This window comes from Corvus cornix, chromosome 4 (assembly GCF_000738735.6).
Source record: "Corvus cornix cornix isolate S_Up_H32 chromosome 4, ASM73873v5, whole genome shotgun sequence".
NCBI classification, from domain to species: domain Eukaryota; kingdom Metazoa; phylum Chordata; class Aves; order Passeriformes; family Corvidae; genus Corvus; species Corvus cornix.
In genome coordinates, this window is record NC_046334.1 from 11,466,848 (window position 1) to 11,484,635 (window position 17,788).

The 17,788-nt window shown below is 37.1% G+C and overlaps 1 protein-coding gene across 11 annotated transcripts in view; it reads right to left on the reverse strand.

Annotated features, from left to right (window-relative positions):
• Positions 1 to 437: 437 nt before the first annotated feature.
• Positions 438 to 17,788, reverse strand: part of INPP4B (inositol polyphosphate-4-phosphatase type II B) — a 312,737-nt gene continuing 295,386 nt past the window's right edge. For 7 of the 11 annotated variants that reach the window (XM_039550505.1, XM_039550510.1, XM_039550507.1 and 4 more), the window contains one exon: positions 6,969 to 7,143. In XM_039550505.1, the coding sequence (XP_039406439.1) occupies positions 6,969 to 7,143 (175 nt within the window). Of the gene's footprint in view, positions 5,739 to 5,773; positions 7,144 to 17,788 lie in introns of those variants that run through there. The other 4 variants (XM_039550506.1, XM_039550513.1, XM_039550504.1 and 1 more) reach the window with 3 other exon arrangements.

Consider the following 17,788-nt stretch of genomic DNA (forward strand, 5'->3'; position numbering starts at 1 on the left):
TCCCAAGGTCCATCACTGAGATGGTGAAGATGTAATACCAGACAAAGCATGGCACATCACCTTTTTAAAAGTCTTCATTATGAAAGGTGTTGATCCCACCTGTATTACAGATCAACAGTTACGTAAAAGGGATTTCCTTACGGGCATGTGAATGTTTTGATTGCTTTGAACTAGAAAATGCATGACCCACTTGATTCTGAGATTAAAGTTGTGGTAAGACTAAGAAGAATAGGAACTATTAATTTTTGCTCATTTCAGGCTTTTAACTGTTGTATCAAACTTTTCTTAAATCCTTGCTCCTAGTAGTGATGAGACCTATGAGTGGGCTTCCACCAACTCCTTTAGGAGGGAACACACTCTCGTCAGCATGGACAATCCTCCTTCTGGGCAACACCACCGCAATGACAATGAAAAATGAATAATAAACAAAAAAGTCAGAAACATAAAAAATAAACATTACATTTATTTAAATAAAAATATACACACAGTGTACAATGGACATGGCTTACAGACAGCAAATGAAACAAAAATGATAAGTCCTGAAATATAAAAAGCATTGGATTGCTATAGCTGTGCTTCATTTCTCTGGAAAAACACATGCTGTGGACTGAAGTCCTGTTAACGTTACTTATACACAGCCCTGTGTGCTCCAGAATGTAAGACAGGAACATCACAAGGGACAGCTGCACAAAAGGAAAACAAGTACCAAAGTAGTTTGGGATTTTAGAAGTTTTAAAGTCAGACCATTCATAAACAGAAGTGCTGAAAACTTTTTAAGCATTTTGCACACATGGAAAGAGTAACCAAACACCACTGCCAACAGTTAGAGATCTAAGTAAGAGCAGCATGGCTCAAATCTCACCACTCTGAACCCTGCATGTCCAGGGCACTCTTTCATCATAGTCAGACTCCTACTGTAACTCTTTCTCTCAGTCAGCACACAAATCCCAAGCCTTATGTTTCAGCTCTTTGGAGTAGGAAGACACTCGTTCACAAATGTCTTCTAGTTTATTTATCCTAAAGTATTTGCTCATATCTGAGCAATGCAAGTTTTCAACCTTGGATCATGAGTATCATGCTGATTCATGGTTGTTATATTACTTATTCAGCAGATGCTATGAAAGAAAGAGGAAATAAATGTCTGAGTGCTGCAGAGTGCAAGCTGAATGCTCTGGCAAAACAACAGGTGAGCTGTTGCATGACTAAGGGAAAAAACCAATGTTTTAAGGACTGAAGTCTAGGAAGTTTTTTTCTCTCTAAAAAAGCATTTGTCTGATTTTTTCTTTTGTAAACATGCATTATACAAGGTAAGTTTGTGTTTTGAAGAGCAGCAAATTTCTTTAAAGCATTTTCATTGTAAACATCTGCTTTTAAGCTGCAAGGAAGTGAAAAGCAAGATGCAAATTCATGTCTCATGGCATTGCCTATACAGTATACTTCTTTACAATAGAGAGCATAAATACAGATACCAATGGTTTCAAGTTTATAACATAAGCAACACAATATACTTTTGAGACTGTTAACTGATTACATACATTCATTCACACAAGTAATTTTGCTGCATAGTTTTTAATGCAATTGCTTTCTCTGTTACACTGGTTGATGTTCAGTGCATTTTCTGGTTTTTTTAAATGGACCATAGGATTTCTTGGAACTTGAGTTTAATCTAGAGATAAAAATAAGATTTTCCTGAAACTTTTAATAGGCATATTATAGAGTAGGCTTCAAAATGAAGTGTTGCACTTCTTTATACCTAAATTACTAGGGAAAATTTAGAATACCATTACAATGAGTTCCACTGCAACTAAGTGAATTTTCATCAGGAGAGATTGATTTAGACACAAAAAGTGTTTGTTAATTTCCTTGTTTCACTTATGTAATGGCAAAATTCAGACAGTACAAAAATTAACATTGCAAAGGACTTCATTAAGGCTATTTCTCAGTTAATATTTTGTTTCAGTTGTCCTCCTAAATTATTTGGTTTTTTTATAACACAGACATTGCTAGTATTTCATCAAAACACACAGCTTCACGTAGGAAAAATCATATAACATAATTTAAAATTTTTGTTTCCTAATTGCTCCATAAAAGCCAAAGTATAAACATTAACAAGGATGTATTTTAAATTCCTTAAAAGACTTCAGAAAAAAAGAACATACCTATGACTGACATTAAACAGGTAGGTATGTATTATAACAATATTACAATCATTTCTGGGAAAAAATAACTAAGATTCCTTTCCTTATTTTTTTAGGCATTTTAGACTAGCTCTCTATTTAGACACTACTCTGTGGTGCAAAACCCCCATGTAAGTGTGTGATGCATTGTACAAATATTGAAAGCTAGAAGCCCTTATTTCAGGATTCCTAAAGACAGATCCTGATTTGATTTCTACAAATAATATCTTCTGTAAGACAAGATTTGGCTTTAGATGCCAGATGTATTTTTGAATTTTCACCTTTTAGCCCTTGAGAACTGCCCTCCCCTAAAAGCAGATTACTTGATACCTTACCAAAGTTTTAAGAGAGCAGGTATGGAACAGTTTCTGCGAAGCCACCACCAAAATCACTATGCTTACCTTATCTCTCTGCAAAACAATAGGATATATAAGCAAACAATGTAGTTTGCTTATAAAAATTAATTTGTTTAGTTTTACTCCTCTGATATCCACAGTGAGCTGCAAGGTAATGTACAAGACCCCAGGGATGATTTAACTCCTCTGTTAGGCATTCAAACAATGCACAGGGCTGGAAGCTGCTACAAAGAGTAAATGTACTCCAAGTAATGCAACTATCAACCTGCAGGAAACCCTTCTTCGTTTCTTCACAAAAGGCGAACCAGAAAACCCTCAGATTTTGAATCCATGGTCACCTGAAAACTCAGCTGATGGCACAGCCTTTGCTCACAGGGACCACAGTAGCTCCCAGCAGGCAGTGACCAAATAGCAAAACATTTAGGCCTGTTTTGGTACTGAAGCAATGGGGCTTTTCCAGGAGACTTGGAACATTTAATCAGGTTTTACAAAGCTCTCCTGACCTACAAAAAGATGTTCCAATCCAAAAATTAGTGAGAAAAACTTCAGTATTATTTAGCACAAAACCCAGCCAACTCTTTTGTAATGGCCCAAGCACAATGAAGTTTTACTGCAGCCCACTGATGTGGCGTTTGGGGTTTTGTCTTAATTATGTTTAGCAAATATAAGATTATTTAATTTCACAAGAACATACTGTGAATGGCTGTTAAAACAAAAAGGACAGTAATCCAGTGCCAGTTTTTCTTTTTCCTCACCAAATCCATGGCTTCGACGTGAAAAACAACTTCAACACGAAAATAACATGGTAGTGACAATGGCAATTCAGAACCCAGGTAGGATTAAAATGCTGAGGCAAAATCTTGAAAGACCATTTTCCTGACAAGAAAATGTAGATAATTTCATATTTTGAACTTGACAGAATGCCCATGGGACTCAGATAAAGAACTGTAGGTACCTACAGCGCCCAGCAGGGAACACCATCCCCACTGAGATTTTTACAGATAGTTTCAGGATTACTGTACAACAGTTGGCATTCTCTACTGTATACTTGGGGGTTATTTCAGAGGTCCATGAGGAATTTATCACTATCTCTAAACTGCACATGCAGGGCTTTTGGAGCTAATAATAAACATGTATGTAGTGAGGGCTAGTGCAGCAGTCTGACAGAAGAAAACACTATTTTTCTAGGAAGGTTTACGTTCCATAAATCCACAAAAAAGTTTCATACAGATCAGCTACGTTATATTCATAGACCCAAACACTAATTTATGCACATATCCAGCCACTCAATGAGTATTGCCCATTTCTACTGGTACATGACAAGAAGAAATCAAGGCATTATGTTCTCATCTGAGCTTATCTGTGATGCAATGCCAAGTCTTCAGACATCTACTGAAGCAATGCATTCCAAGAACAAGGAAGTAATTAATGATAGCACATTATATAATAGAAATAAAAAACTAATGCACCAAAACACTACTTACATTACCTACTTTTCTTTGGAAAAAAAGTTCCAATTAGTTAATATATTGTATAGGTGAATTTCTGGCTCCACTGAAGTCAATGAATATTAGAACAAGGAAAAGGCTTGTTTTCCTACAAGCTCCAAAGCCTGATCTTGCAAATATACATGATGGATTTCATTTTAGCCAAATGATAGATCAGTTCCATGGGATCACCCAAAAAGAATTTCCAGAATCAGGCTCTTAAATTCTTACTGTTATAGTTACAGATTTATACCCAGTAATGGGTATTAATGGATTAAAAAGAACAAATTATAACTCATGGTGCATAGAGATTTCTTTGACTTCCACAGGAGTGAGCAAACATTACCTTCTTTATCCATGGCAATTACAATTTCCTACAGATGCTCAAATTCCCAGGATATTTTCATTAGGATTAATTTCTCATACTTCTGCTCTAGATATGAAAATAAATGCATTACATAAAGGTCAGTAACCAGTGAATACTTGGGAGTTTTAGTTTGTATTTCTCTCTGGGAGGCAGAAGAAGGTAATAAATAGACACAATTAGAAAACACAAACGTTCTTTGCAAGACAAATTTCAGGGCTAACACAAGCTGGCAGAGCATTAGCATTCATTTTTAAAGCTGATAGTTCTTCATCCTAGAGTGTCTACCTGCAGCATTACAAATTTGATACAAATCAGCTGCAGTGGCTAACTAGTCCTAATACAGCAGTTTACTCATAACATTCATTTTAGGCTCTGTAATAACATACATGTTTTCATAGCCTAAAAATACATTAACTCCTGTGTATACAATTTATTTTCCTTACCACTAAAGAAAATTTACTTTTAAGGGTTTTCACTAAATAGGAGCTCAAATTCAGGTCACCTCACTTGTGGAATTAATCTCCCTGATTTCAGTGTGATTTATGTGAAAGTGAAATAAGTGGTATTTGGCTGGGGTACAGAAAACCAAGAGTGATACATCCAAATGAACTGCAGGGAATCAGAATGGAATTACTGACATTATTAAAAACATATTATGAAGTTACTATGCTTACGTAAAGAAGCTAAATGTAATTACCAAAATTATATTTAACCCAGGTATTAACATTAGCATCTTTCATAAATACTTCTGTGAAGGATTTAATCATTAGTGATCAAGACCTCAGTGCTCTGCTGGTTCCAGAAAACACCTTTTCCAGCAGTAAGAGACCTCTTAAATCAAGTCTCAGGGTTTGGTTTGGAGTCTGAATGCCACCTTCCAGATTGCTAAACTCTGTTCCTACAGCAAATGACATTTCCCTTTTTAATCTTTAATCAAATGACCCCAAAAACTAATTCCAGCTGGCTTATGACTCATAGTAAGCTTCAATTTCACAAAGGTAAGTTGAATATATTTGATTTTCAGAATATCCAGTCCATTGCTTTTTCATGGTATTTATTTCATAATGACTAACCAGATTTATTTTACTGTAAAATGATAAAACCTGATAAAAATAGCACCTCCACTGGTTATACATTCCCAATTCACACGTCATAAACAGCAGTTGTTATATTCACTAATTAGCATGATGTATGCTCCTGATTACACTTTTGTTAAACTTAGGTGTCAGCTTTTCCATATGTCCCTTCTGGAGGTCTGTAGTACTTTGGGAAAGCCATCAGCTGTATCATGTTGAATGCATACTTTCTGCATTTGACATTCTTCAGAACATTCTCTATGCGGCATCCTTCTCTAGTGAAAGGGGGAAAAAGTACAACTTCATGAAACACAGAATAAATAAATATGCTTTATTTGTTCATTGCAGAGTTTCAGCAACAGTTGAAGTAAAAATAACAAAGATTCAACTCTACATTTTTGTTTTCCACGAGTGATGATACATCTTACAAAATTAAATCCAAGGCCAGGCCCAGTACAGTTATTGCCCTCAGAAATAGGTGATAAGATTTTCCATCCCCCCTAATATATCTGCCCTTGAGGTTTAAAGTTCAGTAAAAAAAAATTAAATACTTTAAGGATACATTTTGTTCTATTCCAGAAATATATTTGCCTTTTAAACCTTTTCACACCTTTTTTTTTTCAATTTGTTTGCTATATATGTGCGAGTATACGTTGCCCTAAAATGCGCATTCTAGGAATAAGGCATTTTATTAAGTCTGGCCCTAGACATTTGCGAAGGAAAGTTTCATCTCTGCTTCATTTCCTGTATGTTCAGCTTTGCAATGAAAAAAAAGAGAGAATGGCTTTTCAAACAGCCCAATCCACCTCTCTGCTTTATAAAGGAAGGATGTTCATTCACATACAGTACAAAAGTCACGAGTGCCAAAGTGGTGCATCAAGACATAAACAGGACTTTGTTAAAAAGAATACAAAAGTGTCTTGAAAGCAAAAGCAACTAAAGCAACAATTACAAACAGGTTAATTTCATTACAAACCAGAACTTACTCTATTCCATTTAGTTACTCTACAGAAAAGGGTTAGTTGTAGCAAAGTAATAGTCATTTATTAAATGAAAACAATCCCATCAGCTAGTAACAATGAAAAAAACACAATGAAGGATAAGTCTCACAAGCCATCGCCCTGCCAGATTTGTCCAGGGGTTAGATTGTGTTGTGCAAATTCATTTAAAATTTTTTTTTGTCAGACTAATTACTCTGGAACGAGGGGTTCAAGCATTCAGGATTCCACAACTTCTATACAGTGACAGCATTGTAAGTGGGCTTTCTTTGCGCTAATTACAGTGGGAAAGCTTTACCATGAACAGAAAGGCAAATCAGTTCACTCAATGCATAGTATACTTCTCGGAGTTCAGAAAAAAAGAATGAAAACACAGTACATTTCAGACATTGGTATCTTAAAGATGAATCCTTGGGGTCTGAGACTGTAGAAATATTACATCATAATTCCTTTTTTCTAGAGTTAGTTTGTTGCTGTTTGTAGAAAAGAAAAGAACACAAGTGAAGTTTATTGATATTTGGCTAATAGCAAAGCAAGACTTAAAATAAGCCACACAACCAGCAAGTGTGAGCTGACAAGCAGCAAGGCGACAGGATAGAAGTGTCGAGAAGTTGGCTTGTTATCAGTTAGACAGCCTGTTTCGGGATCATCCGATTCATTCAGTGCTCCCTGGGTTTGTCTGCTGTTAAACAGGGGAAGTTAGGAACAGATAGAACAGCATTTAAGCAGCAAAGAAAGCCAACACACAGGTATTTTGACAAAGTGAAAGTACATAGCCATTTTGATGAAATAGATTTATCTAAGTACTTCCAGTATAACTCTTGTGTTCTACAGCTGACATGGGAAGCACGAGGACTGGGTGGCTACTATGATATTAATCCTGCTAGGTGCCTTGGAGTAGTATTCACAAGTGAACATTAAATAACTTCCACAATGGACTGTACTATCACTAAAATGAACACACACACTGAACAGAAATGAAATATGGAAGTTTAAAAAAAAGTTAAGGAAGCAAAGAAAAAAAGATCATGAGTATGTCACAGTGCAACACTGAAAAAATAGTGTCTCCATGGTGTTCACAGGTTTTTCAGGCCTGCTTCAGTATCTATTAGGAAGTTCATTGGCAGAAATAAAAAGGGCTAACACACTAACAGCTATTCTAAAATAGTATTAAATGATGGCAAATTGACTTCAAAAATTCAAAAATGCTGGTGACTCAGTTTCAAAGTCAGTAGCAGTTCTTTTTATTTAAAGGTTTGCACTTACATTCCTGTAAGTAAATCACCTTGTATCTTCTTCAGTCAACTCAGGGAGGAACTAATCTGCTTACAAGGAAGTTCTACTGAATCACTCTAAATTGTGTTGTCACTCTCCTACCAGAGCAACAGGGATACTTTCACTGCCAGGCTTTCCTGTTGTAGTCTTGGCAGCTTCTCTACAAGTAGAATTACTTACACTTCAACCACACTTCCTCAATCCCTCTGGAGATTACTTACATACACTCAGGAGATCTGCTTATAGACTTCCTTTGGGCAGTAAGGACTGGTAAGATTTTTATTCTTCTATTTACTATGAATATCCTGTGATGAAAAAATAACTCCCTATTTTTTTCTGTGGACTTGAGAATATCCAAATATATCAGATGACAACATAGTGCCTTTTCAGAAGCACATGTCCCAAGTATGCTCTTTTTTTCAAGAAAGAAAATGTTGGCAGACATAAAGAGGCTGTGGGACAGTAAAAGGTAATCTCACACAGCCCCAGGTAAGATGCAAAGGGTACTCTGAAGACAGCAGCAGTCACATCACCTTACAGAAAGCCTGCCTTTCTGACTTGTGTATTAAAGGGCAATGTTGCATTTCTTAAGCTTGGATACCAAGAGAAGTGCAAGAACTGCATTTACAGGTGGAATCCTAGGCAACGGGTTGATCAAAACCATTCCTTGCACAATTTCCCTTTTGAACAAGCCTTCCATAATAAGTTCTTAATTTTATTCTTTGCTTTGAACATTCAATCTGTATGTCACACTAATAAAGAGGACAACACATGCTATTTCAAATAGCAAAATAAAAGAGAAAAAAATAAAATCCCTACTATTTTCACCTAGGTCAAAGCAATCACTGGTGGCAGCATGTCTACTGCTTTTGGTTTACAGATTTCAAGTGTCCATGGATAGAACTTGGGCAGAACTCAAACTGTACTGTAGATGTTCTCTCAGAAACTGTAAAGGAATGCATGATTTACTACTGGCTTTGTGAACACTGAAATAAGTAATTCTGTGTTTCTCTATCAGACCACCCCAGTTAATGTCTCTGTCCTAGGGTCCACCCCAGAACTTTCTTCCTCTTCTGCTCACAGTGACATTACCATTTGTGATCAGCTGTGAGGATTAACTGTGTTGCTCTGTTAATGTTTTCCTTCACCATGTATTTCTATACAGTTTTAAGAACCTGCTGCTTGCTGGTTTTCCTTTTTTTTTTTTAAATCTCCATAGCATCCCACAGGTCTGCCCCTTAGATCCTCTTGCACTGTCCCCTCACTCCCTTCCTACTCTTCAAGGTGAGCCTGCTGGTTTCAGCTTACTCCCCTTATGCCCACAGTTCAGAGCTCTAGCTCAGCCCTCATAGTCCCATCTCATCCTTCACAGTCACAGAGTTCAGGTGATTTTTGTTTGCCCTGTGTCTCTTCCATCACAGATATCATACGTGAGTGATCCTGTGGCAGAGACGACCAAACTTCTTTTCTCTGGAGAAATCCACCTGAGCAGCAATAAAGTTGAGCATTCAGTAAGTTTGCACAGCCACTGCATTAACCAGATTGATTGAGTACATCAATCTGGAGAGCCTTGGCTTTGCATGCCAATGGTTTATTCCAAGCAGGCTGAGTCACACACTTGCAGGTTGTGCCTACAGGGATGAACCCTCCTACTTCTGTGGTGCTGGACTCCACATCTCAACAGTGTGACTGTCTTTTATCTACATTGCTACAAGTCCCATTAGCATCAGTGAGATTTATGCAGGTGTCATGATGGAAATACAGATAAAACCCATTTGTTCTATTATTTTTTTCAATAGAAAAGCCTACAGTACATTTGTTCTTTGATATGCTGAAAAGAATGATCAGTGTCTTTTAACATAAAAAGTTCTATCTTCCCCCCAGGAAAGTGACTGTGAACAGCTGATGCACAGGGACTTTTGTTCCACAAATTAGTCACATAATTCTATGCATGATTCAAGAAGACATCCTCAAAATAGAGCAAGAGGATCCAGCTGCATTATTAGCTACCTAAGAACAGGCTGAGCAGAATAGCTAAATATGCTTTTAATTTAAGAGGAATATTTGATCAGGGTCAGATGTCTTGCTAGGCTCTGCCAGTTTTTTTCAATGCACTGCAGTGACAGTGCCTTCCAACACACCTTAAAGTGTCCTCTGCAGTGACTATTAAACAAAGCAAGGCCCTACACCCAGCTGTCAGCATCATAACACTTATTTCCCTGGCTCATCCAGCCCTAGAGAAGTTTTACTGCAGACAGCAGGAATCCCACTTCCGCCCTGTCAGCTGGATTTATTTGGCTTCTGACTGACAGCACAATCCAGAACAGAGTGCTACATGTTAAGGTGTGAAGATTCAGTTTCAGATGTTATCTCAATTACAAACTGTACTTTAACACCAAAGGGAAGGAAGAAGACTCCCAAAATAACCAGCAAGCTTGTATTTCACAAACATATACGTAATTTTAAGAGGAGTAGTGAAAGCTTCCAAGGCTGTAACATCTGGAGTCATGAACACCCCACTAACCTATCAAACAATTTTTATTCATTTACTCTCAAATTGTTCATTTGAGACTTACAGCACAACACAAATACTTTGTAACAGCCAAGGGTGCTGTAAGTTAATGACAATATAACCATTTCAGCCTGCCTTCTATCTCATTTGATGTTTTATCATCTTAAACTCCTATTGGGATAATGCTGCATGCTTATCAAATGAGACAAAGGCAAAACAGCAGGTATTTTCTGTTGTTTTGAAATTCAGATGATAAATTGTTTGAACCTCAAAGCAGTGAAGCAGAGATGATGAAAATGGTGTGAGGAAAAAGCCTCACAAGTCCTTATAGAGTCAAGCGCACACATGAGGACACATTCTGGATTTTGATTATCAGTCACACTGACACTCCTGTGCAAGGTTTTTGGAGGAGATGATTTTCACACTTTGGGATGTATGCTTCTCTTTTTAGAACTTTTCCAGCTCCAGTTATTAGTGACACTGGAAATGCTGAACTGTCCTACAGCAGTTCTTAAGGTAGAATAAATAGGCAGCTTTCTATCAACATGGGTCCCATGTGCTAGTGGTGACTACAGTTTGAATTCATGTCCTACTGCACTTGTATTTTATGGGAATTTTCCTTTTTTTTGCAGACAGACTCAAGCAAGCAGTTTCTGGTCCTGCTGTGTTTTTCTTGTCAAGCTCCAGTGCTGACACAGAAAAATAGCAAAAGTGAGATGCTTCTCTAGAATCCCATCTGACAATAGCAGAGAAATTTCTTCAAATAGAAAGGGTTGCTAACAGTTCTCAGTCTTACACAATTGTTATAACTTATCTGTTGTTTATATTTTAAGACAGTCAAATGCGGAACTTTCAAGAAGCAGCTTCTCTAAAGAAGTTTTTGGAATGAAAGCACCTTAATTTCTACACTAAACATGTTACTGGGATTGACTGAAACACTTCAAGGAGGCAGCCTTAACTTTTTCAAAGAGAAAAGGTGGGATCCTTGTGAACATCTCCTAGCCATTACAGAGCTGCTGCATTATAACGTCTAGAAGAATAAAACATGATTCAGAAGGAAATAAACAGGTCTCAGTCTAGTCCTGAAGGATTTCTGTATCAGAGCAGAACTAAGATAAAACATATAAAGGAATATTGGGCAATAAAATTTTATGTTGAAAGATAAGGTTGATATAATAAACCTCCGACAATTTTTAAAAATAGAAAATGGTTCTGCATTGTTTCAAAATGGAAGATACAGGAAGGGAACCATCAGAGACATTTTCTGTATCAATGATCTTTACAATTGTTCTTTTTCTGATGCACATTGTTGTCAGTAACTTACATTTTTTCCCCTCAAATCTACATGGCACTAAATAAAGTAGAAGATGCTAGAAATCACTTTTTGCTGCTTACGTCATCCTATAATCTTAGTTCAAAACAACCAACATTATTGAAAATGATGAGTAGTCATAGATCTAAGAATCCTGAGGAATTCAGTCAGTGATTTAGAGACAGCTGCTACTTCAACATACACCAAAAACCCAGACTGTTTATCAAACTGTCACACTAAACCCCCTCCTCCTGTTTTACCTTCTGTGCTGCAAGTTTTTCCCCACTCTTTGTGCTTGTGCTGGCATCCTCTATTTCCCTACTCCTTTCTTTTCTCATGTGTTACAACACGTAACTTTTCTAATGCATTATTTAGGAAATAAAAAGGAAAGCATATCATATAACATGAGGCTTGACCACTGAGTTGGACTGAGCAGCAGATTCATGGTGTAGTCATGATGATAAGACACCTAGATCTTGAAAAACAGCTATTATGAAATAACTGCAGGTTTTGAGCTCAAAACTACTATGAGGTTTCATTCTGTCCAGAGCTAAAAATTCAATTTTGAGGAAGTGGTCAGAAACAGCAAGCTACTGGAGGCTCAGCTGTGGACAGGGTACAGATTTTAAGCACTATTATGAACAGGCCATAACAGTTCAGCACAGAGCAACAGATTAAAAAAGAAACCCTCTTGCAGCAGAATTTAATAACAAGCAAGAAGACACTTGGTCTTACAGCCACAAACCATATCCAGGAGAACCCTGTTGTCTTATGTGATCACATTGACAGACAGGGATCCTTTGGAAGGAATGCTGAAGTCAAAATTCAATTTACACAGTTCCTCTTTTCCTCCGCTGTGTATGTGTTCTCCTTGAAGTCAAAATAATTATAAATGTGCAAATTTCTGACCTATTTTATCAGCTTAGCTGTGTTTGGATTTCCCAGGGCAAGTGAAAGAGGAACACACCCTGCACTGCAGCCAACAAAACAGCACAATTCACTCCAGCTTTGGGCTATAGAAACATCTCCCAAAATGCTGGTTCACTACAGAACAACACCCCTACTATGTGTCTATGTTTATTTTTAACATACCATTAACTCAGAAGAATAGGTGAAAAAAGGGCACTTTCAAGCTTTATATCTAACATGCATAAAACATATGCTATATGCTACTGGATAATATACGTCTCTACCAGTGTTAATCCTAGCACTTCAGAAAGCTTTGCTGATGGCAGAAGAATTAATATTATACTTTGTGACTAATAAAGAATGCCTGCAAGAATGTTTTTCCCTCAACATTAAGAATATCTATATGGTAAAAATTAACATTGACATAATTATTATTGTGAAAATATAAGAAACATAAAGAAAAAATTCCAGTTAGAATCACAATTTTTGTCACAGTAGAATATGTTTTATGTCACTGGTGCATTTGAGACACCTACATTAGCAGGTTAAATCCACCCTCAGCAGCTGAACAGCAAAACCAAGTTGACTTTCTATGCCTGTGTCTCTTAATCTGCCAAAATGGACAACCAGATACTGCCACACAGGAACAGTACTTGGTCACGCCAACTCGCAAACTGCCCTGGAATCACTTGAGAATGCACTAAATCTGCCCAAACTGGTCAGGAAACATTTAATAATTTCACTGTATAAAATGACTGAGATGATGTTCTAGACTCTATCCCCAGGGGTTTTTAATTTACAAGTGTGGGCAGAGGCTTCAAGTCCTGCAAAGTCATTGTGGTGACTGTGTGAGAGATTAGCTTCAGAACTGAAAAGTGATGGGTTTCCACAAGAGATTCTTCTTTACCTGTCAAGACAGCTGAGCAGTTTTTGAAACATGATTTTCACCTCTATTATACTCCAAGGAAAGGATTTGCTGTTTCATTCTGCTGTTTACCAATACTGCTCTGCAGTATTACGCATCAATTCTACAAAGGTTTCTCTTTCTATCAAAAAGTATGGTTCTAATAATCTTCCTAGACGCTCTTCTATAAAGTATTAGAATTACATAGATATGGGAATTTCTCAGGACAAAATTACAATACCTTTCCTGACAAACTTCTCTTGCAATTCCGCTTGAATTTCAGTTTGAAATTCAGTCCAATGTACACCCAAAACTAAAGCAAATGTGGTCTATATCTTTGTGCAGGAAAATAACCAAACAAAACCTCACAGGTTTTACCTTCAGGTAAGTTCTGAAAACCTACAACATTTCCCTTCCATGAGGTTATGGCACTGGCATAATTGGTTAGCGAGTCACAGTGATTTCCAGACTGTTTCTGTCACAGTAAGAACGTTTTACTGAAGATGTGTTTATATATTTAGGTCACATAGCACAGTGAAACATAAATCCATGATAAATTCTTTCATATGTCTAATCAGGTTTAAATACCTTCTGTTGACCATGAAAATAAATCTTAGTGAATCATCCCTTTTCTTTTGGCAGAGATTTTTTTAGTCTTTTTCTCCATGATGAGGACAAGTAGCAAAGCTGATTTAAGAGGCAGAAAGGGCTTCCTATACTAGTTAACAGACATGCATGAAGGATGATGCTTAAAATCTGTCATTCATTTCTAGGTGTTCAAATCTATGGGTAGGATGACAATTAAGGTCAGAGAACTGTTGGTGTACACAGAAGATCATTTAATCTATGTTGCATCTGTAATTTGGGTATTTTAAGGGAGGAGGGTGCTGAACAGCAGGAATTCTAAATCTGAATGTTGTGACTTGCTGGGTTTTTTTCCCTGCAACTTCAGTTTGAGATATACAAAAGGAGGAATGTGACAGCTTCTGATTAATGACACCAACCCGCATAGTCTCTTCATGGGATTAACCAAAGTGTGAGTCATAAACCACAGGCAAGATCTGAAAACTGCTATTCTGTTCCAGCTAAATAATGCCAGTTCATTAAAAACTTTCACCTAACTCACTGATGTATTTTTTAAAAAACACATTAACAGTTTGAGATCTGATCTGTTCTGATCCCAGCTGTTCTTTGAGCAGCACACACAGTATGTGGGTATATTTATACAAGGGGAATTTGTGCACATTTAGATTCCCCAATCACAAAAATAAATGTACCTAAATCTGATTTTAGCTGCTATCAAGAACAAAAAATGTAGCCTTGCTTTGGTTAGGTAGGGAGCTACTCAAAGCAACCTATCCAAAAATTCATAGGCTGGGATGCCGGACTGTAGCAACCTGGAGATTGTATCCCAACAGTTCTACCAATAAACCACCTTCTCTTCTCTTTAGTAGGTAGATTTTAAGAGAACTTCATAAAATGCAAGGAAAATTCTATTTGAATCCCAAACACACTACTTCCATCTACTTCCTTCAGGGCAAATGACAAAGCTGGATAAAATTCTCATTTAAATTCTTTGAATGCATTTGTTGCCTTTTCTGTTAATAGATACAATGTGGAGACTCAGAGGAATAAACCTTTTCTATGAGAAATTAAGAGTGAATATAATTCTTTCATCTTACTTGTTTTGTTTTAGTATCTTTTTAGAAGATGGCTAAAGTTTTTGGAGCCTGTTCTTCAGAAGGAAGCAATTTTCTTTCCCAAGTACCAAGAAGCAGAACTGAAACTGAAATATTTTAAACAATATATTGAATACAAGCTTTTTTTCTTTGGTTGTTAACTTGCATTTTTATTTGAATGCTACTGCAGATTTGTTAAGAAGTTCATTGTATCTCACAAAGACAATATTAGCACAGACTCACTTTTAAAGCAAAAATAGCACTGCACTGATGGGGAGAATTAAGAGATGAAAACCCATACTGTTTTGCCCCTCGTATCAAGAAAAAAAAGACTTTTGGAAGATTTGAGATCACTAAGGACTAAAAATTCAATAAGCCATGTATTTACCTTCTGCATCCCTAAATCTTTGCTGGCAGCAAGGAGTAAATAATTTATAACACAGGTGCAAATATCTTCCTCTCTGTAATTACGCTACAATTTTTTTTTTCTTACTGTTACAAAGAGCTGAAGGATGTGGTTTTGCTCGGTGCACTCGCAGTAATTCTCAGTTTGCCGAAGATGAAAGATGCAGCTCTCAGGATAAGCTCTGTGAACTACGCTCAGGACTCCCTGAGCAGAAGAGGAGTTCACTATGCTGTCAGCATCACTTAACCATGAGCTAAGTCACTGACAGATGAAAAAAAATGGTAATTTACTTCCTGACCTGGACTGAACTATCAGATACATACTAAATTTTTAAAAAGTCAGTGTTTCCTGTGTTGCAGACTGTCTTCTCAAACACACAATCAGTAGTGAGGAAACATTCTCACCAGAGTTTTCACTACAATGCCTTGGGACCTTCTACACAAGTCTGCCAATTCCTGAATTGGAATCTCTGGGGTAGAGATATTTTAAGTATGAATGTTCCCAAGCATATGTTCAGCAAGCCACATATGCAAGTGCCAAGCAGAACAGCAATGGGGTTTTCCACTTTTGGTGGTAATTGCAATCACAAGTAAGTGGAATGGATGCTATTTTTAAATGCTTATAATTAGGAAAAGAGGGTGTTTTATTAGGAAAAATCCAAAACATATAAAAAAATTGGAAACATCCAAGATGTTATGGGAAACATTCATCCATTCTTATTTTCTTCTGAAGAAGCAGCAAGCCACTAGCAATGCTGGACTATTTCCTTCCTTCCCCAGGATGGGACACAGAAGGTAGCAAGAGGGTATAAATCTCTCACTGGGATGGTGGAGAGCTATATCTGTCTACAGAGAATTTTTCTACTCTATTATGTGCACTGCTTATTTTGCACACTGGAAGGAAAACAGTTTAAGAAACATTTCCGTGCTTCATCATCTTGTGGTGCTCCCACTTTAGATAAACACTGCTCCAATTTTCCAGAAAAGCCCTGTATTTTGAAATAATTTCAAAATATTACACAACACTGACTGAGGTTTTGCTGGTGGCAATGCCAGCGCCTCAAATTTTACCCTGTCTTTGTAAGAATACAGTTCTCAACACAGGTCTGAGACACATTATATCCTGGTATTGCTCATGTTTCTGGCCATGTTTTCTTTAACCACTAGGAAAACCAGTAACACTTAATCACATGCTTCAAGTGTTTGAATAAATATGAGCCAGAGGCCAGGTGTTCATACAGAAAAACCTACAGTGCAGCCAAAAAGCACATAGGTTGTTAATGAGAAACATTTCATTCTCTCCAAATGCCCATAATGTCAGGCCTTAAGGAATTCTGCTTCCTTTTAAATTTCTAATAAATGCTAATCCCCTTCAATTATCTTGTAACCCATCCCACATTAACCTCACTGGGAATGATACTGCCTTTCCAGGTGGGTGAGAGGTGTCAGCACTCACAGTCCTCTCTAGCACTTGCTCACAGCCAGTGGACTATTAAAAAGTGCAGACACTGTCCAAAAAAGTCTGAGTAGGCTGATGCTGTCCCTGTTTTTTAGTTAATCCTGAGCTTCTGTAGCTGTTGGACAGCACTTACAGGCTTCTGGTAACTAAACAATTTATCTTTTTTTTTAAAAGATCTCAACTATTCTTATTGCTTTACTCTCAATTAACCTTTATTAAAAACTTATCATCAGTTCACATCATCTTATCAGAGCCTAGTATACACATGGAAAGGATTCTGTTTGTCTCTTTTCCAATTCTGAGTGTGTTAAATATGCTATTAATGCATTGCTACTGACAGCTTAAATAAAATCTATAAAACACAAAAGCTGCAATTAAACAGCAAAAGCAATTTTAAAAAGTTATCTCTGCTGAGCTACAGGCATCTCTTGTTATCTCATTAATGTACACAGGGGACAGGGTTGGCTTGTGCACTGTTTATGTACCACGTGGTTCATAATATCCTTCCTACTCTCTTACAATGTAAGAGTTGATTAAAGCAAGCGCTCTGAATTCCCTGAACTACTTTCCTTTGGTTTTGCTCCTTGCATGAATTGTTAATGATGGCAGATATGAGATTCAAACAAAGCTAAAGGCATGTGAGCGCAGGCCAGCAGCTGCACTTGTCAGACAAGAATGCTCGTCAATGCAGACAGAGTATTTTGGTGCTTGAAATAAAAAATGACATTTTCCCAGGTATGGTACACAGTAATGAAACACATGCAGCACGCTGTAGTAAATGTAAAATATTATAATCCACCCTAAGATGGAATTGCTCACAGATAATGGAAATTGCAGTGGAAAAATAATGGGTTTACATTTGACCAATAATG